The following is a 24608-nucleotide window of genomic DNA, read 5'->3' as shown; positions in this document are numbered from 1 at the left end:
CCCCCTTCACACAGCCGGCAGGGGGAAGGAGGTGGGGGTTGGAAGCTCTGTGACGCCCAGCCCCCGAGAAGCGAGGTGACATCTTACCCAGTAACTCAAGCACCCTCCTCCATTCTGGGGGGCTAGGCACGAAAGGGGAAAGAGCAGCATCTTCCCGGAGCACCCACCCCCTGCCCTTGTCTCCTTCTGTGGATGGATGAATAACATTTGGGGAGGGGGGTCGGGGCGGAAATCCTGGGTCAGGGAAAAGACTGGGGCCTTGGATTCCTGGGCTCTGAGGGGAGGGGGCTGGACAGAGATGGGATGAGAGGGGTGGGGCAGGGTAATGCATCTGCTAAAGGCCTAGGCTCTTAGAGGGGAAACCCGGGTTTTAATCTCAGCTCCTTCTTTGTGATCTGGGGCACAGATGGGCACTTCTCTGAGCCCCCTTCTCCGTGTGCAGAATGAATATCCAGCCCTTCTCCCTGACGCGAACTTCGTAGATCCCAGGAGCGCCTACACCCGCTCTACTCGCTCCTGGAAGAATTTGTGCTGCCGGTTAGGACCGCAGACTCTGGAACTAAAAGGCCTGGGCTTCAACCCGCGCTCTGCTACCAGCTGTCTGACCTTGGCCCAATGATCTAGCCTCTCTGAACATCCTACTTCTTGGTCCACAAAACCAGGGGAAATAGTTGCACCCACGCCGTCATTTGTTGATGCAACAAGCCACGGCATGCATGAAATACGGAGAGTTCCTGGTACACAGCAGGGCTCGTCGCGGTGACCCACAGCGAGCTCGGCCACCTTCCCAGCAGCCTGTTCTTCAATCCTGTTTCACAGAGAACCCCAAGCTGAGTGGACGTGGATGAAGCCACACGGTAAAGGGGCTGGAGTTCCCTCCCGGTCCCTGGAGGGTGTGTGGAACACGGGGTTCTAGGAGGTCAGGGGAGGCCAAAAGCCCGGTCCCAGGAAGGTGACCCCAGTGCCAGCCGGGCTCAGGCCTGTTTGCTTTGGCCTCAGAAGGCGCCGGCAGGGAACTAGTGGGTGGCTTCTCTGGGTAACGAGGGGTCATCTCTGCTCAACCGTCTCCCTCCCCAAAGCCCGTGTGTGGTGTGGCGGGTTTCAGTTCCCGTCTGGAGAGGTGTGGGGTGGGAGTTTACTGGAGACCTGGGTAATTAAACGGACACCTCACCTCCTCCCCACCTATGCTGGAGACCTGGAGACGACTCTGCCCAGGCCAGAGCCAGACTCCGGCCTCTCTCCCGAGGCCCAGAAGCCCTTCATCCCCTCAGGCACAACTGATTGCTTCTCAAGCGTCTCGAGGTGCTGGAATCCTGGCGTGGCTTCTGAAAGCGCTGACCTTCCGACCATCCTCTGCCCCTTTCGGAAGCTGAAGGGCCTGCGGAGTCCCAGCTTGTGCCCCAATCCCTGCACGGACACATCGTCCCTGTGGCTTCAGCTGGCAGGCACAGTCTTCTGTGGCCACTCCGGCCAGGCCAAGCCGGGGTGAGTGACCACAAGAGCGAGCCCTCCCGGCGAGGGAAGGCCTGTGATGTGCCGGCAGAAGTCACACAAGTCACGGGGAGGATGTGTGATCTCAGGCCAGGCGGGGGCTCCCTCGCCGTCCGCTGGCTTCCAGCCTCCGCCCCGCGGCGCCCCCTGCTGGCCACTGTAAGGTCCGTCTGGGCGGACCGGGCAAAAGGGGCTACACGGAGAAAAAAAAGGGCCCCCATTCCCCTTTTTTTTTGTTTTTTTTTTTTTTAGCTTTTTTTTTTTTTTCTGTAAAATGTCCCGGTTCTTCCATAACTTATAAACATGATTTATACTGAGGGATGGGTGGGGAAGTGGGCGGGGGCAGACTGACAGGGGATGGGGAAGCTCCTCTTCTCGCTGCCCCCTCAGGGCCGGGCCCAGGGCCCTTCGGGGGACTGGGACGCCCCAACACCTCCCTGAGGTTGTCTGGCCACCTCTGCCCCTGGTGCTCAGAATCTGGCGTGCCCCTCGATTCTGGAATCCCTCCCGGGACCCCAGGCCCATGGGCACCCTGCCTCTGGTGCTCCGAATCCTGAAGCGCCCGTGGTTCTAGAATCCCCCCTCAGCTGCTGGGGTGATGGGTCCCCTCCTTTCCGCTGCCCCCCTGGCCCCCGAGGAGGGAGGGAAGGGAGGGGGAGGAGGGCTCAGGTCTCCCCTCCGTGGCAGGGGGAGGGGGAGGTGGGATCTGAAGGAGGAAGGGTGGAAGGCGGGGGGGCCAGCAGGGGCTCAGCCGATGGTGAGGCCAAAGCCGCACTGGAACTTGTTCTTTCGGTGATTCAGGAAGGCCCCGAGGGCCAACGTCAGGGGCAGGGGCGGGAGCTTCTTCTCCAGTGTGGCGCCCACAATCCAGTTGCTGTCCATGGAGCCTGCAGGTAGACGGCTGGGTTGAGAGCCAACTTCCCATCCTGTCCCCAAAGAGTCGCGCTCCAGGCCACCTCAGATACCACCAGCCGGACTGTCGGCTTCTAGATCTCTGCCCACACTGTTCCCACCACCCGGAGACCTCTTCTCGAACCCCAAGTTCTCCAAGGCCAGGAACAATTGGCTTAGTCGTCCTCCCCCACGCTCCCCCTGCCACTCCGGGCAGCCCTCTGCCCCACCCCCAACCGTGAGCCTTGGGAGGACGGTGCCCGGCCACCGCTCTGTCCCCAGCACCCTGGCACAAAGGCTGGCCTCAGAGCAGCTGCTCAAATCTGAACGAGAGACTGAGCCCTACGCGTGTGCAAGCGTGTGAGGCTATCCCTACACCGTGCGAAGGGCCAGTCGCTCATCTCACAGGAGCGGAGGGCAGTGCAGTGGGAACGCAAGCCCGGCCTCAGAGAGCAGGCTGACTGCGGAGAGAGGGGTCAAGGGGCAGGCACAGAAGGTAGGCTTCAGAGGCAAATAAACCCCTGGGCCTCGGAAAAGCCCTGCCCGGGGCTGAAGGCAGCGGCTTTGCGGGGTGGTCTTCACATACCGCCAACCTGAGAACCACTGAGGTCCGAAGGGAAAGACTCAAGACTTAGCGTCAGGATCAGAGTCAGCCCGGGAGGAGGCTCTGGACGGGGCTGTGACCGTGCACCTGAGGGAACCTGTCCCCACTCACGTCAGAGGAGCGGGGTGGCCCCGATGCACTCCGAGTCGCCTCCCGCTTGTGAGAAAACAAAGAAGAGGACCAGGAGTGCCAAGCTCAGGTCTCCACCAGCTTAACAAGAGTCTCCAGGGAATTTGGAGGCGCCCTCCCCCGCCCCCTCCCCAAAGTGCCAGCACACTGCCCTCCACCAACTCTTTTGGCCTACACACCCGCCCCGGGCCCAGTCACCTGTCACCTGTTTTCCAAGTATGGAAACTGAGGCCCGTACCTTTGAAGAGGAGGTTGGCCTTGGGCAGGTCCAGCTGGTACCCGAAGGAGACACTGGTGTCCTGCATCCTTGTGCTGGCCTCGAACTCCACGCCCACCTGCAGCTGGAGGGGCCAGGGCAACACGCAGACAGTCAGCCTCCCGGGCCGGACTCCCGGGCACACGGGCCCCTGGCAGCCCGCGCCTGCAAAGTGCGCCCTCGCAGCCGGTCCCTGGACCAGCTCACCTGGTCGCTGGCTTTGTGGTAGTACGTCGCGTGCATGCCCGCCTGGCCCAACGTCACTGTCGCCAACCAGTTGTTCACTGTAAGACAGCAGGGTGGAGGGTGGGGCGGACCACCAAGGGGGCTTGGAAGGCAGGCCCGTCTCCTCTCTCCTCCCTCAGACCCGGGCCCCTGGCCCCCGGCCCTGACCCCTGCCCTCAGGCCCCAGGCTCACGTGTGTATTTCCCAGCTAGAGACATGACCGTGCCTTCCTCCCCGGGCCGCCGGTGGTAGACCAGCTCTCCACCCAGGGCCAGACACGGCGTGATGCTCTGCAGGTAGTGGGCCACGAGGATACCTGCGGGTGAGATGGGGGAGGGGTCACCTGGGCTCGGTGGTCGGCTTCCGCCCAGCCGAGGTGCCAGGCCGGACTCCCACTCCAGGGAGCTCTCCAGGTTCGCCCCTGCTGGAGGCGCAGGGCCTGCCCTCAGGCCGCCCGCGCCCCGTGGGACCTCATCAGGTCTGTACCGCCCCACGAGGCTGGCGTTCACCTGCCACTCTATTTACAGAGGAGTCCGCGGAGGCTAAGGAAGGAAGTCACTGATCCGTGGTCACAAGGTACGTGAGGGGCAGGATCTGGGCTCCTCTTCCTCCCAGGCCTGCGTCCCGAACCGCTATGCTGGTGGGAGAGGCAGGGGGGTAGGGCTGGTAAGAGCACACCTCTGGGGGCCAGACAGCCTGGGTTCAAATCCCAGCCCCACCACCCGCTGGCAGAGTCAATGGCGGGCCACTGGCATCACCTCTCTGTGAACGGGACTGTCTCTCGAGGTTACGCTGTGGCCTAGAGGAGCGAATGAGGCGCAGGGCAGCGTGACCCGCGCTTGGTGATTGCTGGGACTGGTTTCCTCTGCTCCCTGGCTGTAGGGACAGCCCTGAGACCCCTATTGGGCGCTGGCCAGCAGGCGACCGCCCCCTGGTGGGCGGAAATTCTCGGAGCCAGAGGACTGGCGCCTGGGAGAGTAGACACTGCAAACCAGGTAAACAGAAGAAGCAGGGGGAGGGCCGGTGACACAGAAAACAGGGCACGTACACGGACTACACGGACATACACGGAGTCGGAGTCGGAGACATGGAAACGGGGTCAGAGAGGGAGGGAGGGAGAGGGAATGGAAGATTCCCTGGGGGGGGGGGGGGAGAATGGGCAGACACAGACAGGCTGAGAGGATGGCCCAGTGAGGAAGAGGACGGAGAAAAGGGGAAGGCCGGAGGCAGAGGGACACGGGGAGAGCGGAGAGCAGAGTGAGGGGCAGGAGGCACGGAGAGGCTTCCCAGACCAAGAAAACCACTGGGTCTAGGGAGGCTGACGGTTCATGGCCACGGCTCTGGGGCTGTGTCTTCTGGGGTCCAGGGTGGGCCGAGCTGGCCCCCATGGGCTTTTGTGAGCCTCAGTGCGCATTCCTTCCCCCCCCCAGAGTAGGAGACTTGGGGCACCCCTCCAGCCAGGCTTGTCCCCCCATTCAAGGAGGGGCAAACTATGGCCCACAGGGGAAAAGTAACAGTCTGTGGTCACAGAGAGATTGGCACTTAAACTCAAGGGTCTCTGGCCTCTCAGCTCTGGCACCTACCGAGACTCGGGGCTGGGGGACCCCCAACATCCCCTCGATCTCCCTGCCCACCCGCCCCCTGCTCTGCTGGTCCCAGTCTCACCCTCTCCAAGCAACTTCATGGGCAGCACAGAGGGACCTTGTTCACGCACACACCTAAACCTGTTCTCCCCCTTGCTCAGAACTTGCCATGGCTCCCCAGTGCCCAGGAGAGCAGGCTGCAGGGCCCTGCATGGCTGAGCCCCAGCTTCAAAATCGGGCCCCTTCCTCTTCCCGTGACACAGTCAGCTACGCCCCTCTAGCAAATGAATACGTAGAGCTCACTCTTTCCTCAGGACCACACACACGCTGTCCTTCCTGCCCGCACTGCCCCTGATGAGTCTGGCCAACTACATACTCGCACCTAAGTGTTTCCTGGAGCAGGTTACTTCTCTCCAGCACACTCCCTGATCAGAGTCACGGTCACCAGAGGACCATGGCAGTCGCCCTGTCCTGGCCTCCCTGCTTTCACCTTGGCCCATGCCTGCAGTTGGCAGGTATACGCTGAGAACTATGGTCAGAACACGGTCTCCACTGCTCGTCTCGCTCCAACGGATCCTGGCTAGTTTCCATACTTCGCCCCATTCTCTCTGCTCCCCAAGCACATTCCCTGGGCCGCTTCGTCCCGGGGCTGCCCGGCTTGCAGATCTTCACCGGCTTCACCCCTTCCCCCATCTCTGTCTCCCAAACTCAGCCTGTGCCTCCCACTTGCATCCAGACCCAGTTCCCCTAAGGCACCGGGTGCCCCGAGGCAGGGCCTTCGCCAGAATGAGTGGTTCTCAACCAGGGGCCATTCTGCAGTGTCTGGAGTGGCCGGAAGGGTCTCGGGAGTCCAAAACCCCACGAGAAGGAAAGAAACGGAGTTAGACCTGTGAGCAAAGAGGTGGCCTTGGCCAATGGGCAGAGCCAGGCCAACCTGGGCAAGAGTCAGGCCTCCAGTTTTGCCTCCCCAACCTGCTGGGCAGGGAGCCAGGGACAGATGGGGCAGGAGGAAGGCTTGGGCTGACTCGCCCTGCCCCCGCCTTTCCCCTGCTTGCCTGGGACCCACACACACCAGGAGTCCTTGGCCAAGTCCCCCATGGGGCAGGAAGGGCAGACACCCCAGAGCAGATGGGCAGGTAAGGGCAGCACCCGGAAGGAACGCAGTTCTCGGCCCCAGCCAGTCTGCTCCCCACGCTCTGTGCTCCGTAGGCCTCAGAGAAGCTGTTCCGGTCACTTTAGGTGAAACGGAGTGTGTACGTGTGTAGGGGGGAGTGGTAGTTACAAGCTTTTGTGGCAACCTGAACTTTTTCCGTGTTGAGTTTTCCCCAACAGTAGTGAAGTCACTGTGTGATTATTTGTTTTAAAAGCAAATGTCGGGGTGCCCGGGTGGCTCAGTCGGTTAAGCATCTGACTTCGGCTCAGGTCATGACCTTAGTTTGTGAGTTCGAGCCCCGCGTCGGGTTCTGCGCTGACAGCTCAGAGCCTGGAGCCTGCCTCGGATTCTGCGTCCCCGCCCCTCCCCTGCTTGCGCTCTCTCAAAAATAAACATAAAAAAAAAAAAATGAAAAGCAGATGTCTCCTGCACTGGGCTGGGAGCCCTGTGAGGGCAGGAAGGGGCCGTCTCAGGCACTGCTGGGTCCCGGCACCGCCCTGCCTGGGGCCGGGCACATGATGGGTTCTCAGGAGAAGGCAAAGGCTCCAGAGAACGAGTTGAGGCCACGCAGAGGGAACCAAGAAAGAACACGGGCCCTTGAGGCAGGCCACGATTCACATTCCAGCTTCTCTGTGGGATCCCTGGGCCTCACTTCCCCCACCTGTGACATGCGGGCCATGAAAACAGGGACAGCCCCTGCCGATGGCGGGACAACGTGGAGACCCCACACGGGGAGAAGCCTCGCTGCGCAGCTGGCCCCGCGCTCAGGGCTGAAGACGGGCTCCCCCGCCCCAAATCTTTCACAGAGACGCGGTCGCTGTTTTTGTGCCCTTGTGACAGGGGAGGCTCCATGCAGTTGGAGCCACCGGGGACCTGAGGCCGAGCTGTCCGTGGAAAGTTACTCGCGTGCTCAGCGCTCATCTGGGCCAGCAGTGTTCGTGTCTCAGGGAACGGAAAGACCCCTGGGAGAACTCAGGGGCGGACGGGTCACTGCTGGCCTTGGGCTCCGGGGCAGAGGGACCCGGACGGAGGCCAGTGTTGGGAGGCACCGGGGGACCATCCAGTGAGCGTGGGGGGGGGGGGGGGGGGGGGGGGGGGGTACTCGGTGCCAGAGACACAGAGCACAGATTCACGAGTCTGACCCGCTGTGCGTCCTGGGGAAAGCGCTTGCCCTCTCTGGGGCTCGGGACGATGAGCAAGCTGGCAGCGCCCACCAGGCTCTCGGGGACTCAGCGAATGGCGGCGGGACAGACACACGTGCAGGAACCCGCCCCCCCATCCTGCCAGGTGTTCAAACCCGGACCTACAGAGTCACGCCCTCACCCTGCTCCCACCCCCAACCCTCCGGCCAACCCCAGGGGCTCTGCTCTCACAGCCCGTCCGGGCCTGACATCCGCTCACCCCTCCAATGGCTCCCGCAGCGGAGCCCCCTGTAGTCTGCTCTCCCCGGCGGGGCCGTTAGAAGCTACACCAGCTCCTGTCCCTCTCATGCTGACAATGGCCCCTGACGCAGAGTGAAGGCTCAAGTCCTACAGAGCCTCCTGCGATTTGGCTCCTCAGCCCTCGGGCTTCTAGCTCTCCCTCCTACCCCACCCGTTATAAAGCCTCCGGCCCCAGGGCCTTTGTGCCTGTTGCCCCCTCAGGCTCAAGACCTCCTTCCCTCCACCCCTCTCTGCCGGGTACCTCCCCTCCCGCCCTTAGTCTTTGTTCAAGTATCACTTAGAGAAGGGGGCTTTCTCCGAGGACCCCATTTTCGAAGGCCCTAGTCTTTCCCAGCCCCTATCGCCTGACACGGACACCCTGTCTTTTACGCGATGCTTTGCCAGCATCTGCGTCCTCCGGAATGGAAGCTCCCAGAGGGCAGACTTAACTCTCCTTTGCTCCCTTCTCCTCAGGGCCTGGAATGTGCATGGTACACGCCCAGCCAACACGCATTACGAACGGTGAGAAATCAGCCACGCAGAGCCAGAAAAAAGGGGAACCAAGGAGACACCAGACGTACAGACACAGGTCGGTCGGTCCCTGCCCACACCAACCCAAATGGGAACTTTCCTCGGCCGCTTCGGTCTCAAGACGGCCGGCTCCCCGCCCCCACAACTGCACGGGGACTCACCCTCCCCGTTATCTATGCAGCCCAACAATCCAAGCCCATAAGCAGTCAGAGCAGCTCACGTTTCCCTGGGACCCATTACGTGTCCCACGCCACTTGAGGTTTTTTTCACACGGGTGAACTTAAACGAACTTAACCAGCCTGTGGGGCACATGAGGAAAGGGGAGGCCCACAGAGGGGACGGAACTCGCCTACAACCGCAGCGAGGTCAGTGGCAGAACTGGGGTTTGAACCTGCTCGCTTGCGGCCAAATGCTAGATTGCGGGAGGCTTCGAGCTCACGTCTGCCCCTGGCCATTTCCAGACGGTGGGAAAGGATGTCCAGACAAGGGACTGGACGTGCCGGGAAAGCTGGGACTGAGATCTACCCTCCAAGCCCTGCGTCTCTTACCTGAACCCACCAGGACGTCCGGGTTCCCCAGAGTGACGGCGGCCGTGAAGTCAGAACCCCGGTACTCCCCATCCACCTGCCAGTTCACGAACTTGGACTGCTGGGTCTGTAGGCGGAAGGCACGGTGTAGAGGGCAGCCTGGTGCTCGGGGTGGCCGGGGGAGCAGCTGACCGGTCTCTCACTTACCTGAATGGCCATCTTGGACCTGAGGCCAGGGCCCAGCTGGTGAATGACCTGAGCATTGAGACTGCCGCTATTGTCCATGTCACCCACCAGCACGGGGAATGCCTGTGGTACAGAGGTCAAGGTTAGAGGTCAGAGGTCTAACACAGAAATACACGAATGATGAGCCTAGGTGAGAAGCCTAGCATCACAAAAACCCACACTGAAGTCCCCTCCCCCAGGAAGCCCTCCCTGACCGCCTAGGCTGAGTCAGGCTGCCCTCCCCCATTTCAGTCCTGGCTACCCTGGACTGTCTGGGGACAGTCCGAAAGGTCTGTTCTCTTTCTCGACTATGCTGAGAACCCCATGGCTGTGTCAGTCACCGCTCTGTCTCCAAAACTGCCCAGCACAGGGCTGAGCACAAAATGGGGTACGAGGAAGGTCTGTCAAACACGTGAATTTATTGAATGGAAATAGTCGATATTAGCAGAGACCCGATTCAATCCCCTAGCTCCAGCTGTGTCCTGCCCAGCCTCCTTCTAGGCCCCCCGTTTTGCCCCCATTCCCTTAGCTTAGCCTCTGCATGGCAGCCTGAAGGGTACTTTAAAAAAAAAAATTTTTTTTTTTTAACGTTTATTTATTTTTGAGACAGAGAGAGACAGAGCATGAACGGGGGAGGGTCAGAGAGAGAGGGAGACACAGAATCTGAAACAGGCTCCGGGCTCTGAGCGGTCAGCACAGAGCCCGGCGCGGGGCTTGAACTCCCAGATGGCGAGATCATGACCTGAGCCGAAGTCGGACGCTTAACCGACTGAGCCACCCAGGCGCCCCTGAAGGGTACTTCTAAAAGCACAAATTTGACCACCTTCGTTGTTCACATCTTTCCGTGGCTCTCCACTGCCCCCTAGAGAAAGCCCACATGCCTTGTTTGGCATTCAAAGCCCTGCACGCTCTACAGTGCAGCCCTGCCCTACTCTGGGTCATCACTGCTTGGTGACCCCGGCCCTGACCCAGCACAGGGCTGGGCAGACGACAGGGCTTCAGGATGAAGGAATGACCGGCCATGTTCTAAAGCACCTCGGAAAGCCGATCCCTACCTCCCAACATCCTCCGCTCCCTCAACGGCTCCCGCCTCCTGCGACACTGAGCCTTGGTTAGAAGAAAGACACAATACATTACAGATAAGAGGAACCTCACCTCTGTGGGACTCAGCTGCTTTGTCCCCACGTACGTGACCCCGAAGTGGTAGTTGGACTCCCCGATTGTGCTGAGGGCTACCGTGTGGTTCACCTGGGAGAAGAGGGAGGGCTGTGGAGCCGAGTCTGTGGGCCAATCGCCGATAAACCCAGCTTCAACCTGCCCCCAGCAAAGCTCCCTTCCAGGCTAGGATGGGGACGCTTGCCAGTCGGGCTTCCCCACCAGGGAGGAAAAGACACGTGGCTAAGGGTTGGGCAGGGGATGAGGACGGGGAGGTTCAGCCCCGGAGATGCGGCTACATACCCGGTACTTTGCTCCTACCTGGATGTTAAGGGGGGGGGGGGAGGGGTACCTCTGGATTCTGGGTCCCTAAACACTTCCACTGGACCCAATGAGCAGTCAGCCTGGCACTGTGTCTCTGAGAGTCTTTTCAGGTACCAAGGAGCCTAGCCCTTCAGGGGGAGTAAGGGGGCTGTATGTGTCGGCGCAGGGAGATGGTTGGGGTGACCGCTGGAGGGAAAGGGCACCAGGAAGGCTCACCTGGAAATGGTTACTCAACCCTTTGTTGACTGTGAGCTTGACACCTTCCATCTGAATGGGAAATAGCTCTGAAGAGGACAAACACTGTCACTCTCCACTCTCCACACACGCACACCCCCACGCAAACACGTCTCATCCCTTCCTGCCCTACCATCCCCGCACTTCCTTCTCCAGGGACCCAGAAGCAGAGCACTGCACAAAGTACCCCGACCAGGAAAGAGACCGTCTAAGCTAGTAGATGGGGCCAGGACCAGAGCCTCTGCCTGCATCCAAATCCCAAAGCAACCACCTACTGCCCATTTGACTCAAGACAAGTCGCTTTAGCACTCTATGTCAAACTTGTCACCTATGTCATCTGTAAGCTCACCACGTGGAGACACCGCAAACAGTTCGTGGGTTGACATACCCCGAATGCCAAAACAATGCTCAATAAGCCATCACCGCCTTTGCTACCATACTTGTTCCAAGCCAAGATCCAGAAGCCTTGAATTCCACCCCCCACCGGACCCTTGCTGACACAGTGACCTTGGGCCTCAGTTTCCTTCCCGATCACACAAGAAGGCTGGCTTGGCTGATCCCTGGGGCTCCTAAGATCCCTAAGGCTTTACTCCACTGCTCTGGCATTCCATCCTGAGGTTCCACCATTTGATCCCCTCGTTCTGTGCTCCAAGTCCAACGTTCCACCTCTCGATCCTAACGTCAACTCCTAACGCTGTTAGTTTCCAATGGTCCGTGCCAATTCCCAAGGTCCTCAGAGTGCTCTCCCTCCCCCACTCCCCCGAGATCCGGGCCCTCACACCCCTGCTGGGTCTCTCGCCCCTCACCCTTGCACTTCCGGTGGCACTCCTCGAACGTGCCCGGGTTGGGCAGGCAGCCGCAGGCCCCATCGTCCGCAGTCCCTGCGGCGCTGCCGGCCGCAGCACCGGGGGTCCTTTCCGAACCTCGACCCGCACCAGCCCCAGCGCCCAGACCGCCCCCGAGTGGCGGCAGCGTGAAGCCCGGAGGAGAGGGCGGAGGCGGCGGCAGTCCCACGAGGGCGGGCGCGGGCGGCGGCGGCGGCCCTGCGGGAGGCGAGCTAGCGGCCAAGACGTTCCCCATGGTCGCCTGCAAGGGGGAAGGTCAGAGGGCGAAGGTCAGGGCCCGCGCACTCCAGGCCCAGTCCCAGCCAAACCCGCTGTGCCCCGGGCCCCGGTTCTCACTGGCGGCAGCGCCTGTACCCGGCCTGGGCTCCGCTCCCACCCCGTGCGCCACGCGCAACCGAACCCGCTGCCGCCGCCGCCGCCACCGTCGCCCCGCCCCGCCTAGCCCATTGGTTCAGCATGCCCTGGGATCCGCCTACTAGCCCCAAGGCCTGGCCCTGCAATTGGAGTCATGGCTGGGAGTCCCACCCACCTCTTTGAGACGTCCTTTTCTATTGGTTCCCACTCACAGGCAGGTCAAAGCACACCTCCCCGCCTTTGCCATTGGCTCGCAGTGCTCACATCTATTGGCTCGCAACGCCGCGGGTTCCGGTGTTCGTCCGTCATTGGTCTGCGCTGCGCACTTTGAAACGCCCCCTGACTCGTCGCCTCCGCCCCTCTCCAGAGGGCGTCCCTCTTTCGACTCCGCCCCGCGGCGAAGTTGCCATTGTAATTGGTCTGCTTTGGCCCTTGAAGCATTCTGATTGGCTCCGAGGGTACAGGAGGCCGACCCTGGTGACGTATCCGGCCTGGTACGGTCATTGGCTAACGTGCCAGGGTCGAGGGACGCGGGTAAAGGTGGGTTGCGCGGCAGAAGCTGCTAGGCAGCAAGGTCAGGCCTCTCGTCCCACCAGGCACCGCGGCGGACGGGCAGCCCCTTGGTCCAGAGTCGGCGACCGAAAACCGGAAGTGCTGACCCTTCCCACAGTGCCTCGGGAGAACTCTAACCGGTTTATGTGAACCCCGTCCTGCTTCTTCTTACCCACAACGCCCCTTACCTGTTTAACGCGAGACGTTGCCGTAGACCCACCCCTTTCGTTACCCATCATCCCTTCTGTTCCCCGCCCCCACTGCGGCTTCTATCTTTGGCCCATTCATTCCCGTCCTATTACCCAGCATGCCTCTGTCCCATTCATTTCAGCCTCATTTCTTCAACTACCTATAGCTCGTTTCTGCCTGTTCACTTCCATCATCCTAGCGCGTCTTTAATTAGCCATGATGTTTTGGGTCCATTACCCATCATGCCTGCCGGCCCTGTTTTCTCTATTATTCCTCTGCCTCTGGCTCATTCATTCAGTTCTATTAACCATAATGCCCTGAGCTCCTATGCATTATTCGTAATTTTGCCTTTGGCCTATTCTTACTTGCCATTTATCCTTTAAACCTGAGTCCCTCAAACTGAATTACTGCCATTTCTATCTTTGTTCCGTTTATTCCTGTCCATTACCCATAGATTGTCTTTCCCTGTCATTAACCACCGTTCCCTGGACTCCTCCCCCTTTCCTTCCATTATCCCCCATTATGTTTTTGGCTTACGCGTTTTTGCTCATTATCCGCGCACTTAATTTTTTTTTTTTTTTAGATATCTTTGGCCCTTCTATTTTTTGCCTGTAACCCATCTTGACGTCTGTCCTACGGATTCCTTCGAGCTCTAGGCGGCCTCTTCATTTCCCATCATGTCCCACTCCCATCCCCTTCACATCCCGCAGAAAACACAAGTTGACACCCGGTCAAAGTATAAACTCGGATTTTGTAGGAAATGCTGTATTACAAAACTGTATTATGTCCCCACCCACCCCCTCCAACCCCCACCCCCTGCCAGGAGACGTTTGGGTTCCATCCCACTGGGCAGGAGTAAAAGGACTCAGTAGTCTTCAGCGTAACAGCAAATTCTTCTCCTAAGGCTGGGACTGGCAAGGCACACTGCATGAGGCTTACCTCATCCTAACCCCGGGCCGGGGCTTAATTTCCTCTAGACAGGAATTGGGGTAGTGGGGGCTCAGGGAAGGGTCTGGACCCCTGAGACTCCTGCCTGCAGGAGGGAGATGAGGAAGTTCCGCTTTGGGCTGGGGAATCCCCTCCCTCTTGCCTTTGGGGAACAGACAGGGTGGGGAGGGGGAGAGTGGGGCTCTGCTGCCTGGAGGGCTCAGGTCTGAGCAGCAGGGTGCCCCCACCAACTACCCCAGCAGAGCTATTGGGAGTTTACTTCCTGAGGACACATCAGAGGTCTGGGGTTCTTCTTTGGGGTTTTGAGGGAGTCTGGAGATGACGGGACGTGAGAGGTATGATCTAAAGTCACAGTCTTAGGAGTCCTCGGGTCAGAGGCTGTGCAGGAACGTGCTTCCCCACCCCCACCTGAGATAAGGTCGCCAGGTTTCTGTTGTCATGACTGGTTTCTCTGGGTCAGAGATCATGGATTAGAGGTCATCGTGGAGCCACCGAAGTAGAAGTCACAGGTGAGATGCATTTTTGTGTGTTAACTGACAGTGGCCTGGCCTGGCAGAAAGTTGAGGGATCAAAAAGTGAGAGGCAAGAGGCCAGGGCCACGGCAGCTCACACATACATGGCTCGGGACATGACAAAGCCTTTGCTCCGGTAGGAATCAGCGGGGCTAGAGTAGGACAGGGCATCATAGATGGGGTTGATCTTGTCCAAATAGTCTTCCTCCTCCTCCTCCTCCTCCTCTAAGTCCAGGGAAACCCTCTCCACAGCAGGTGGCCCTGGAGGCACCAGGATGGGGGACCCCAGGCCTGTAGCCCCCAGGAGCAGGGGCCCTGACCTCTCTTCCAAGGTGGGCAGCTCATGATATCGAGGCATATCCTGGGGGCAGGGAGGGAGAAAGCCCAAGGTCATCTCCTGAGCACACAGAATCCCAATCCGCCCCTTGACCCCCAAATCTCGACCATCTCCTTATGCCAACCAGACCCGACCTAACCCCTTGCGGCCTGGGCTGAAATTGCTCTGGGGCAATCATACGGCTTATCCAGAACTCAAAGCCCAGACCCCATCGCTCCTGGGCCTCTCCTTTGTCTTTTGATCCCTGACCACAAGTCTTTCTCCACGAACCTTTGACTTCAGTCTTATCCTCAACTACTTAACCTTAAGGCCGAAACAGCTCCTTGAACCTCGGTTTGTCTCAACTTTGATAGGACCCCTGACATCCAGCAGACCGCTTTCACTGACTGAGTGACCTTGAGCTCTAACCTCATGTTCTTGCGTTTTTTCAACCAAGATCTCCCCCACTGAATCCTAAACACATCTCGATTCTCTAAGCTCTGACCAGAGACACGGCCCTGACCTTGAATTGTGACCTTTAATGTCAGGAGCTGACCCCGGCCCTAAACCCACCCCTGACCTGCCCTGAGCTCCTACCTGCTCAGCACATGAGACGCCAGCATCAAAGTAGGGAGTCTTGAGCGGGCTGTGCTCCGAGGCCCCAAGAGTGAAGAGCTGGGAGGGCTGCAGGGAAGGAAGAGGGGTGGGTCAGGACAACCCCCCCAAGGCTGGCCTCTCCCCACCAGCTCCCCCTCCTAGCCCCCGCCTCAGTGGGGAAAGGTGGGTGTGGGTGTGGGCGCAGCCGGGTACCGGGGGAAGTGCTCACCATCTCTGGCTTCTCGAGCTTCGCCTTGGGGGTTGGTGGCTTGTACGAGGGAGGCCCCTCCAGACTGTGGGGTAGGAGGTAGGTCAAGGTGGAGGCTCAGACGGGAAGAGCCCTCCTATCCCAGGTCACCGCACCCGCTCTCCCCTCTGCCTGGTCTCCCTTTCCACCGCCCGCGTGCCCCCTTACCCAGCTAATGCCTAATCATCCTCATCAATTTCTCTTCTTCCAGGAAGCCTCCCTGATTCTCCAGGAGGGTCAGGAATTCTGGACATATGGTTACATCTAGCTTTTCTTCCCTCTCAGAGCATTTACTGAGTTTGTGTTTGAAATATTATTTCTGATATCGTCCAATAACCGTATCCCACTGTGAAGCAATGTGAAGGAAAAAATGAAATCTGTGTCTTCAACAGTGTTCTCAGAACTCGCCATGAGGAAGTCAGGAAGTATTTGTTAATAGAATGAATGAATAAACGAAATGCTTTCCCGGCCTCCAACCTACGATACATTTCCCTCATCATACATACCCACAGACCAGAGCATCCTGCATGCATAATGAGTGCCTATTGAAGGCACGATCCCCACCTCGGATGTTGTCTCCCCCAGGAAGCCCTCCCTGACCCTCCACGCTGGGTCAGGGGCCCCCTCTGGCCTCTCACAGCTCTCTCAGCTTCTCTAGCCCATCGCCGGCCATGCTGCACTGCCACTCGCTAGGGATGGGACTGTTTCCTCCAGACTGTGAGCCCCAGGAGGGCAGGGCCATCTCAAGCACCACTGGGTCTCAGCACTGGGTTGGACAGAGGAGATCGATGGCAAGTTGTTGGTTTGAACTGACTAGATGATTAAGGCAGTGGTTCAGAAACTTTCTTGTGCATCAGAATAACTCGGGGAGCTTGTTATAAATACAGATTCCGAGCCCTTCCTGTAAAAGTTCTGATGTAGTAGGTTTGGTATAAGCTGGGGAATCTACATTGTTAACAAGTGTTTCACGCCTGCCGCGCGCGCGCCCACACACACACACACACACACACACACACACACACACTGGGTAGTGTTACTTCAGAACCATTTTGAGCCCCAAATGCTTACTTGCTGGGCGAATTTCAGCAAGTGATCTCAGCCCCCTCTGAACCTGTTTCCTTTCTGATAAAATGGGTACCATTGGCTCCCTGTGAGAATTTATGTTTCCATGATGTATTTATGTGTGTGAACACTTTAAAAATGTTTGTCTCATCAGTGCATCACTAACCTCCAGGGCCTGGCCCTAGTGGATACTTTCTGAACGCTTGTTGAGTCAACGAATGGATGTGAGGCTTCATCAAGGTCACACATGTAAAAATGCATCTCGCCAAGCCTGGCACATAACAAATGTTCTACACAGAGACATGTAGCTGGTTCCCTCCTGGCCCCCATATCCAGGCTCCTTCTTTCTCATATTAAGAGATTTTAGTTGGGGGTGCCTGGGTGGCTCAGTTGGTTAAGCATCGGACTCCTTTGTTTGTTTATTTGCTTTTTGCATCTGTAAAAGGCATTTATTCCGAGAATCTAAAATTTGGACAGAGAATATTGAACAGCATCGGACTCTTAATTTCAGCTCAGATCATGATCTCACGGGTTGTGAGTTCAGGCCCTACATTGGGCTCTGCACTGATGGTGCAGAGCCTGCTTGGGATTCTCTGTCTCCCTCTCTCTCTGCCCCTCTCCTGCTCTCTCTCTCTCTCTCTCTCTCTCTCTCTCAAAATAAAGAAATAAACATAAAAAAGAGAGAAAGAGAGATTTTAGCTGGACATATGATCACCCAGAATAAAGACTACATTTCCCAGCGTCCTTTGCGGCCGGTGCACCATGTGACTAGATTCTGGCCAATGGGAAGTGAGGGGGAGTGACGGGTTCCCTTATAGGGCAGCTCACTGCCTTCTGTTTATCTTTCCCCCTGGCAGGAATGCCTGTTTTGAGGCCAGGATGGCCATATCTGGTTGTCCAGTATGTAGACGGTGATAGAGCGGGGAGCTATCATGGAACGGGAGGGAAGGGAAGGCTGAGTAATAAGGTAGCAGGAGCCTGGGCTCTGACGGCTTCACGGAGCATAGCTGTCATACCCGTGCTTTGTGGGAGACAGAAATAAGGCCTCCCTCCCATTTAACTCACAGTCAGTTTGGGTCGCTCTGTTTCCCACGGCCCTCACAGATGTTTCCCCTCCCACCCCCTTGGGCTCCCCGATTCTGGGACCCCTCCTCCACCCACTTCTCAGGGCCCGTCACTCACTCATCATCCTCCTCTGCCCCCTGCAGCCTCTGCTCTTTCCGCTGCTGCCGGCAGATGAGGATACCTGTGGCGGCCACAGCGGTGGCGATGATGGCAGCGATGATGCCCCCAATGATGCCACCCGTGGCCCCTGCGCCTGCTGTGTTGGGGGTCTCTGCAAGAAGAGGGACAGTGTAAGGGGATCCCCAGGAGAGGAAGCCACAGCTCCTTACTCCCAGGCACCCTCTTCCCTAAGCCATCGCCCACCTGCCCACCCCTTCTCCCAAAGGCAGAGGGCGTTCGTTCCTTTGCCTAGTCCTCACTGAGCATTTGTTGGGTCGCAGTGGTGAACAAAACATACAGAAGTCCCTGCGCCCGTGGGACACACGTTCTAGCTGGGCAGAGAGACCAACAGCGCAGAAACAAATACAATAGCTAATCTGCCAAGCGGCAGTGAGTGATACGGGGTGAAACATAGGGGAAGGTGACAAGAAAGTGACGGGGGGGGGGGGCAGGGGTCGCCAGAGAGAGACTTAATAGGAGGTGACATTTGAGCAAAGACCTGAAGGAGCCTCAGGGGGTGAACCGTGAGGAAATGATAGCATTGCAGGCAGAGGAAACAGCCAGTGCAAAAGCCCTGAGGAAGCCTCGTGTTCCTTTTAAGGAACAGCAAGGAGACTGTGCGGCCAGAAAAGAGGGGGAGACGGGGGAGATGAGAGAAGGGAGGTGATGGGGCAGAGCTAAGAGGCGCGGAACCTAGGGGATTCTGGAATCGGGATGGGATGGGAACCCTTCACTCATTACAGGGAACGGAGTCATCGAGTCATCGGCGGGGGGGGGGGGGGGGTGCCGAGGATGTAGACAGGAAAAGGAATTGAGAGGAGCTGTGGCCCCCTGGGCTTCTCGATTGTAGCACTACTTCTCACCCCCTGATGTCACCTGTTTACTTGCCAATTTCCACACTGCACTGTGAGCTCCCAGGGGCAGGCTCTGGCACACAGCTGGCGTTTGCCAGATGTGGGAGGAGGGGCCCGTGTGCCAGGTTGGCAAAACTCCCGCCCCTGCCTGCTGGCGCTAGCCTCCCATGTTGGGGAGGAGGGGGCGGGGACCAGAGTGGGTGACGGGACCTTAAACAACCAGAGGAAACCACGCACACGCCAAGAGCCCCACCCTCTGTGAACCCCATTGCACAGATGCGGAGATCAAGTTGCCCGGAGGAATAATGGCTGGGTCCCCGGTTTCCACCACTCCCTGCACCCCAGCCTGGCATCCTCCGGAGGGCTTCAGGGCCGGGGGGTCGGGGGGGACAACAGTGATCGCCGCTCGCTCAAGCCAAATATAGCCATCCTAAGAGTGCTGGGATTCCTGGGTTTTTTTTTTTTTTTTTTTCTTGACTGCACGCCCAGGGGGAGGGGGCTGTCTGAGTCACCTCTGTGTCCCCGGCAGAATAAGTGGAAGTCAATACTGGTGGGAAATGAACTCCCCGAGCCCCACTTAGCGGCTCAGTGCCGGTTGTTCCTGGCACAGGCTTACTGCACCCTCCCCCACGACGGCTGCGGGGGCCCACACAGCTCTACCTGTGTCTCAGAGGGATGGCCAGGGGCCACTGGGAGAGCAGAGGTGACTGGGACAGGACCCTGTCCCCCCCTCCCCCCCCCCCATTCCCCAGCCTGGGTTTGGGGGCTTTTCTAGCCGGGGGTGGGGGGAGGGGAAAGAGGGATACAGACCTGCAGACCCTCCCCTGAATCACCGAAAAGCCCCTTGGGCCCAGGGCAAGGAAAGAGGAAGGAAGCTGAAAAAGGCCCGGGTGTCATCGGTGTCAAGGTGGGGTTTTCCTGGTTCCTTAGTCCCCCAGCACCTGCCCAGGATCCTCAGGGCCCAGAGAACACAGCGGGCAGTGCTCCCTCCCAAGATCCTCAACAACCTCAAGAAGGTCAAGTTTGAGCTTCGCGCCCCTCCCGCCCCCCCCCCCCTCCGCCAAGGAGTCCAGGTTCCCAGTCCTGTTCTGGGGAGCACAGGGTTCTCACCAGTCTGGCTAATCCACCCGAAAGGCACCTGCAAGTCCTGGGACCGCCCCCCCCCCCCCCCAACACAAGTCCAACCTTCCCAGCCTCTAAGCCCAGAACCCAGCAACCGGCTCCCCCGGTTATACTGGCCTCAGGGGTCGCAGGCATCCGGTGCGTCATTGATGGATCCAAAGAGTCAGAACACAGCCCCTCCCCCATCCCGCCCCCGGGACCTAGCAGTCCCTGTCCCACCCCCCAGGGAGGGGGTCTGATGTATTACAAGACACCCCCGCTGTTTTCCTCCAAGGCGTTTATTAACTCCTGAGTGTCGCGGGGCAGGGTGGGGCAGGCCAGAGCCAAAAACAAGTCTCTGGGGGTGGGGTGTGGGGGAGGGGGGTTCCTCTCTGGGTCCCCACTACTGAGCTCCGCAGGGGCCTCTCCTTCCCCACGCAGCCCTGGCGACAGAAGTCCAGTGTGTGATTCCTGCTCCCTCCCAATCCCAGGGAAGTGGGAGGGAGCACTTGAGCTCCAGTGTCGTCCAGAAAAACGAGTCCAACCAGTCTGGAACCCTTGGCTGGGGCGGCTGTCTCTGTCTCTGTCTCTGTCTGTCTCAGGGTCACACGTAAATTGCCCGCCGGGAAATGAGGGAGCCGTCCAGCTGGGACTCCATGTCGTCCTCGAGAGACTTGGGTGGAGGCAACATGAGACCTTCCTCTGCCTTCTCCTCCTCTTCCTCCTCGTCCTCCTCATCCTTGCCATCTGGCTTCAGGGGACCAGGGGCGGCTGGTGTCCAGAAGACAGGGCCCCCGTTCCCAAACACCTGAGTTTTTGGATCGTAGGATCCTCCTCCATTGTCGCCTCCTCCTCCTCCTCCTCCTCCTCCTCCAGGGCTCTTCCTCCTCCTCCTCACCCTCAGCAAGATGAAGGCCAAGGACCCCCCAGACAGAAGCAGCAGCACCAGCAGTGTCCCCCCCACGGCCCCCCACACCACTGGACCCACGTCTCGGGGCGAGGCCCGGGGTGTGTCTGAGGAGAGAGAAGGAGGGGCGAGAGACAGAAAGGGAGACAAGAGGTCAAGAGGACACATCTGGGGGGCGGAGCACAGGACACGACAGGGACAGTGATGGGAAAATCCAGGATGTGATTCGGGGTGTGGGCAGAAGGTGGGGGAGGCGGAGGGAAGGGAGACCGCGCTAAGCGGCGGGCACCTTGGACAGAGTGGGCGTTGGCCAGATGTGGTTCCTTATACCTGCACAGGGTTTTTCAAAACTTAACACTTGCTGGGGGCGCCTGGGTGGCTCAGCCGGTTGAGTTTCCGACTCTTGATTTCGCCCAGGTCGTGATCTCACAGTTCGTGGGTTCGAGCCCCACGTCGGGGCTTGGGGTTCTGTCTCTGCCTCTCTGCCCCTTCAGCAACCCCCACCCTCTCAAAATAAATAAATAAATAAACTGAAAAAAAAAAATTAAACTCGCTAACATTTCAAAACCAGGCTATCTCACCACAAATCCCGATTTCTTTTAGGGAAAAAGAAAATCAAACTGATGGTGACACCAATCTCTCATCTGCCCCTGGTGATGGGCAGTGGCTGAGTGAAGGCTGGCTACTCGTATCGGAACAGGGTTCCGCATCTGGCCAGCCAGTCACTTGGGAGGACCCCGTAGGTGTCCGAGTTTGTGACCCGCTTGGGACAGGCCGTGGGGTCCTCACGAAGGCTCTGATGTTCGAGTCACAGAACCTTGGGTGGATCCAGCCATCAAGAGGCAGAGCGGGATTTGGGTTCGAGACTGTCACAGATTCCAGAGCTCTCTGGGCTGGACAGAAGGGGACGAGAAGGGTGAGGGTTCTCCTGATAGTTCCCTCCCCTTGGAAGTGGCTGTGGGGCACCTGGTCCAGGCGACATGGCCTGCCTCCTGTCTGGCCATGTGTGGAAAATGGAGCCATGAAGCCCCCTGTCCCCATCAGTGGCCCAGCAGCTGGGAGGGGAGGGGTCTGAGGGAGGTGGAGAAGGAAGCCAGGGAGTGCTAAGGGTGGGGGCGGGAGAGATGAGGGAGGGGACCCTGGGCCCCACATCAGGGAGAGACATGGCACACCCCTTGCCCCACCCCTGCATGCCAGGCCTGATGGGGAGAAACCAGGGGGAGGGGGACCCACTCAAACCTGAGCCCCTCCTCCCCACACCCTGCACACAGGAGAGGCTGGGACCCACGCTCCTGAGGGCACCTGCTTCTCCAGGTGTTTCTTTTCAGAGTGGCATTTTCAAATAGAGCCACGACCCAGAGGGCTGTCACCTCACTTTAGTGACTCGCAAGGAACAGTAATAAGAATAAGAAAAAGCAGACCAGAAAAAGTGTGTCCGCAGTGTGAGGGTCAAGCGGTTATTTTGTGAACCGGTTCTTCTGGAATGTGTGTCTGTACCTGCGCACGGGGTGAGAGGCAGGGAACAGTTTTCTTGCTGCGGACGCTTATCAGTTAATGTCTGGGAACCTGCTTTAGCCCATGCTGGAATGTTTATCTGTGCTCCTGGAGGCGGTATTTTGGAGACGGCGGGCGTGTTCGTGAAGTCGGTGGGTCAAAAGTTCTCCAGTTGCCCTGAGGCGAGGTCTAGCCTGTGGCACGGCCTGTGGGCCCACGGCTGCACTAACGGGAACCCCACACCGTGTGTCTGTGACCGTTTCTGTGTGTTTCAGGAGTCTTAGGGGGTGTCCGTGTTTTCGTGGTTGTGGATCCCTTGGATGACCCTCAGGCAAGACTGCACCTGTGCTTTGCGGGGCTCTACCCCTTGGGGGTGCCTACTGACTGAGGGCGGACACCCAAGAGGGTGTGTACCTGGGGCACGGGTTCAGGGGATGTATTTCCAGTTGGGCATCTTGCTGGATGGCAGGTGGGGCTGACCCTCCCTCCCCGGGGTGTGCCTTCGACGGCAGGGACTAGCCTCTCTGTTCGCCACCGTGTTCCCGACATCAAGGAGACGGCTTGGCAAAGAGGAGCCCTCGACAAATATTTGTCAGATGAAGATGTGTTGAAAGCAACGGGGTTTCGGGGGACTGTCTGAGGGCGTGCACCTCTGAGAACGTCTTTGAGTTTCTCCCGTAGCATCTGTGCGAGGGATGGTTTCCGCGTGTGGAAACTGTCGCCGTCTGCAGGGCTCTCCCCACTGCCGGCACGTCTGTGCGATCGGGTCTCCCTGCGGGGGTGTGCGTTTGTGCGTGTGAGTGTCAGCCTTGCTGAGGGCAGGCCGCCTGTCTCTATGGGTGCGTTGGCCGTGACCGTGACTGTGACCCTGACCACGCGTGTCGTATCTCCAGGGCGAGGGATACCTGAGAGGGGTCTGTTTCCGTTTGTTTCTCTAGGTGTGTGTGTGTGTGTGTGTGTGTGTGTGTGTGTGTGTGTGTGTTGTAAGATTATGTCTCGGGGTGCCTGGGTGGCTCAGTCGGTTAAAGTGGCCAACTTCGGCTCAGGTCATGATCTCACGGTTTGTGGGTTCGAGCCCCGTGTCGGGCTCTGTGCTGACAGCTGAGAGCCTGGAGCCTGTTTCAGATTCTTTGTCTCCCTCTCTCTGACCCTCCCTCGTTCATGCTCTGTCTCTCTCCGTCTCAAAAATAAATAAATGTTAAAAAAAAAAATAAAAAAAAAAAGATTACGTCTTAGTAAGGGGATCTGTTTTTGTTTCTGGCCGTGGCGCCTGTCTGCCTGTGTCTAGGTGTGGGTGTGCCTGTCCTCACGCCTCTGTGCCTTTGTCTGCAGTCCTGTTTCTGGGGGGGGGGGGCCTCTCCTCCTCCCCACTATGCCTGGTGTTGCGTGTTTGCACAGGCGTGTTGTGTAGAGTGTCGAGCTGGGAGGGTGTTTCCTAGAATGTTTTTTTGTTTTTTCCTCCAGGTACACATGGCATCTCGGTGGCTCTGTTCGTTGTGCGGCCCTGTTCTCTTGGGGGGTGCGTCTGGGTGATGGTGAGTCTGAGAGTGTGGGTTGCGGTGGGTGAGTTTCTGTTTTGGTTACGATGCCATCTCAGAGCACAGAGCCCGTCTCTGTAGACGTGGGCCCTGCGGGCTGCTGGCTCCGTTCTCAGACCTGGGGTTCACATGTCTGGGTCTCGGGGCACACCGCCTTGTAACAGTTCCTGCCTCCCGCTAGGTGGGTGGCTCCACAGCCGTGACCTCGACCCCGCCTCTGTCAGCCTGGGCCACAGGCCCGGCCTGGCTTTGTTCTTTCCCTCCTGTCTTGGGGCCCGTCCGGAGTTTGAATCCAGTATCGGGGAGGGGGGGGGACTCAGAGAACGTTTGACCCACAGACACATCAGCTGCCATTCCCAAAATACGCCCCCTAGAAACACAAATGTTTCAACACACACAAAAGCTGAGTTCCTAGGGCGCCTGGGTGGTTCAGGCGGTGGAGCGTCCGACTCTTGGTTTCAGCTCGGGTCATGATCTCCCGATTTGTGAGTTCGAGCCCCGCGTCAGGCTCCCTGCGGTCAGCATAGAGCCTGCTTCAGATCCTCTGTCTCCCTCTCTCTCTGTCCCTCCCCCACTCGTTCGCTGGAGCGTGCTACCTCTCTCTCTCTCTCTCTCTCTCTCATAAGGGGCTCCTGAGTGGCTCAGATGGTTAGGCGTCCAATTTGGCTCAGGTCATGATCTCACAGTCCGTGAGTTCGAGCCCCGCGTTAGGCTCTGTGCTGACAGCTCGGAGCCTGGAGCCTGCTTCGGATTCTGGGTCTCCCTCTCTCTGCTCCTCCCCCCGCTCACGCTCTGTCTCTCTCTTCCTCAAAAATAAACATTAAAAAAAAAAAAATAAAATAAATGAATGAAAATAAAAAAAAAACAAACTGATTTCCTAATGTTACTTGACCAGCACTCCCTGTAAGAAATCAGTGTTTGAGTGTGTTTCTGTTTGCCTAGCTGTCTGACATGCGTCGCTCCAACTGGAGCCCAGGGCAATATCCCCGGGTCTCTTCCTGAAGACCCTTTCCAAGCCTCTAGTCTCGAGCAAGCCCCTAGCAGAGGCCTCATCCTCCCGATTCTTCTGCCAGTGCCTACCCTACCCTCTGATCCAGATCCAACTGGGGGGGGGGGGGG

At 58.6% G+C, this 24608-nt stretch overlaps 2 protein-coding genes and 1 long non-coding RNA gene across 7 annotated transcripts in view; 1 reads left to right on the top strand and 2 right to left on the bottom strand.

Annotated features, from left to right (window-relative positions):
• The first annotated feature begins 5 nt into the window (after positions 1-5).
• Positions 6-6401, top strand: LOC121018588 (uncharacterized). Of its 4 annotated transcripts, XR_005785239.1 has the most exons (6): positions 6-75; positions 443-857; positions 1194-1485; positions 2430-4172; positions 4479-4591; positions 5494-6401. It is a non-coding gene; the product is annotated as an uncharacterized LOC121018588 (long non-coding RNA). The 4 variants fall into 4 exon arrangements; XR_005785240.1 differs by lacking the exon at positions 6-75 and having other exon boundaries at positions 364-857; positions 1294-1485; XR_005785238.1 differs by lacking the exon at positions 6-75 and having other exon boundaries at positions 364-857; positions 4124-4172.
• Positions 1716-12044, bottom strand: TOMM40 (translocase of outer mitochondrial membrane 40). Its single transcript, XM_040457353.1, has 10 exons — positions 11931-12044; positions 11556-11835; positions 10732-10799; positions 10192-10284; positions 9019-9120; positions 8833-8938; positions 3790-3912; positions 3579-3655; positions 3354-3456; positions 1716-2378 (listed from the first exon to the last, which is right to left on the bottom strand). The coding sequence occupies exons 2-10, from the start codon at positions 11827-11829 to the stop codon at positions 2239-2241; spliced, it is 1086 nt and encodes a 361-aa protein (XP_040313287.1). The 5' UTR covers positions 11830-11835; positions 11931-12044; the 3' UTR covers positions 1716-2238.
• A 1990-nt stretch (positions 12045-14034) lies between these two features.
• Positions 14035-24608, bottom strand: part of NECTIN2 (nectin cell adhesion molecule 2) — a 27943-nt gene continuing 17369 nt past the window's right edge. Inside the window, exons 6-9 of one of the 2 annotated variants that reach the window (XM_040457351.1) lie at positions 17554-17707; positions 15292-15355; positions 15063-15149; positions 14035-14510 (exon numbers count right to left, since the gene is read on the bottom strand). In XM_040457351.1, the coding sequence (XP_040313285.1) occupies positions 14244-14510; positions 15063-15149; positions 15292-15355; positions 17554-17707 (572 nt within the window). In that variant the 3' untranslated portion in view covers positions 14035-14243. Of the gene's footprint in view, positions 14511-15062; positions 15150-15291; positions 15356-17553; positions 17708-19830; positions 20565-24608 lie in introns of those variants that run through there. The other variant, XM_040457352.1, reaches the window with a different exon arrangement.

The sequence above is a fragment of the Herpailurus yagouaroundi genome, unplaced genomic scaffold (genome assembly GCF_014898765.1).
Source record: "Herpailurus yagouaroundi ecotype Mexico unplaced genomic scaffold, PumYag 220, whole genome shotgun sequence".
NCBI lineage: Eukaryota > Metazoa > Chordata > Mammalia > Carnivora > Felidae > Herpailurus > Herpailurus yagouaroundi.
Note: the sequence above shows the minus strand (reverse complement) of the source record. Positions and strands in the feature narration are given on the sequence as shown.

What these genes read in the sequence shown, in the direction of transcription:
- TOMM40 (XM_040457353.1), bottom strand. Translation starts at nt 11,829, where the DNA reads ATGGGGAACGTCTTGGCCGCTAGCTCGCCTCCCGCAGGGCCGCCGCCG. An exon ending in GGTTGAGTAACCATTTCCAG is followed by an intron (nt 10,285 to 10,731) that starts GTGAGCCTTCCT and finishes CTCTTCTCCCAG; the next exon opens with GTGAACCACACGGTAGCCCT. An exon ending in GGCCAACCTCCTCTTCAAAG is followed by an intron (nt 2,379 to 3,353) that starts GTACGGGCCTCA and finishes GTCTACCTGCAG; the next exon opens with GCTCCATGGACAGCAACTGG.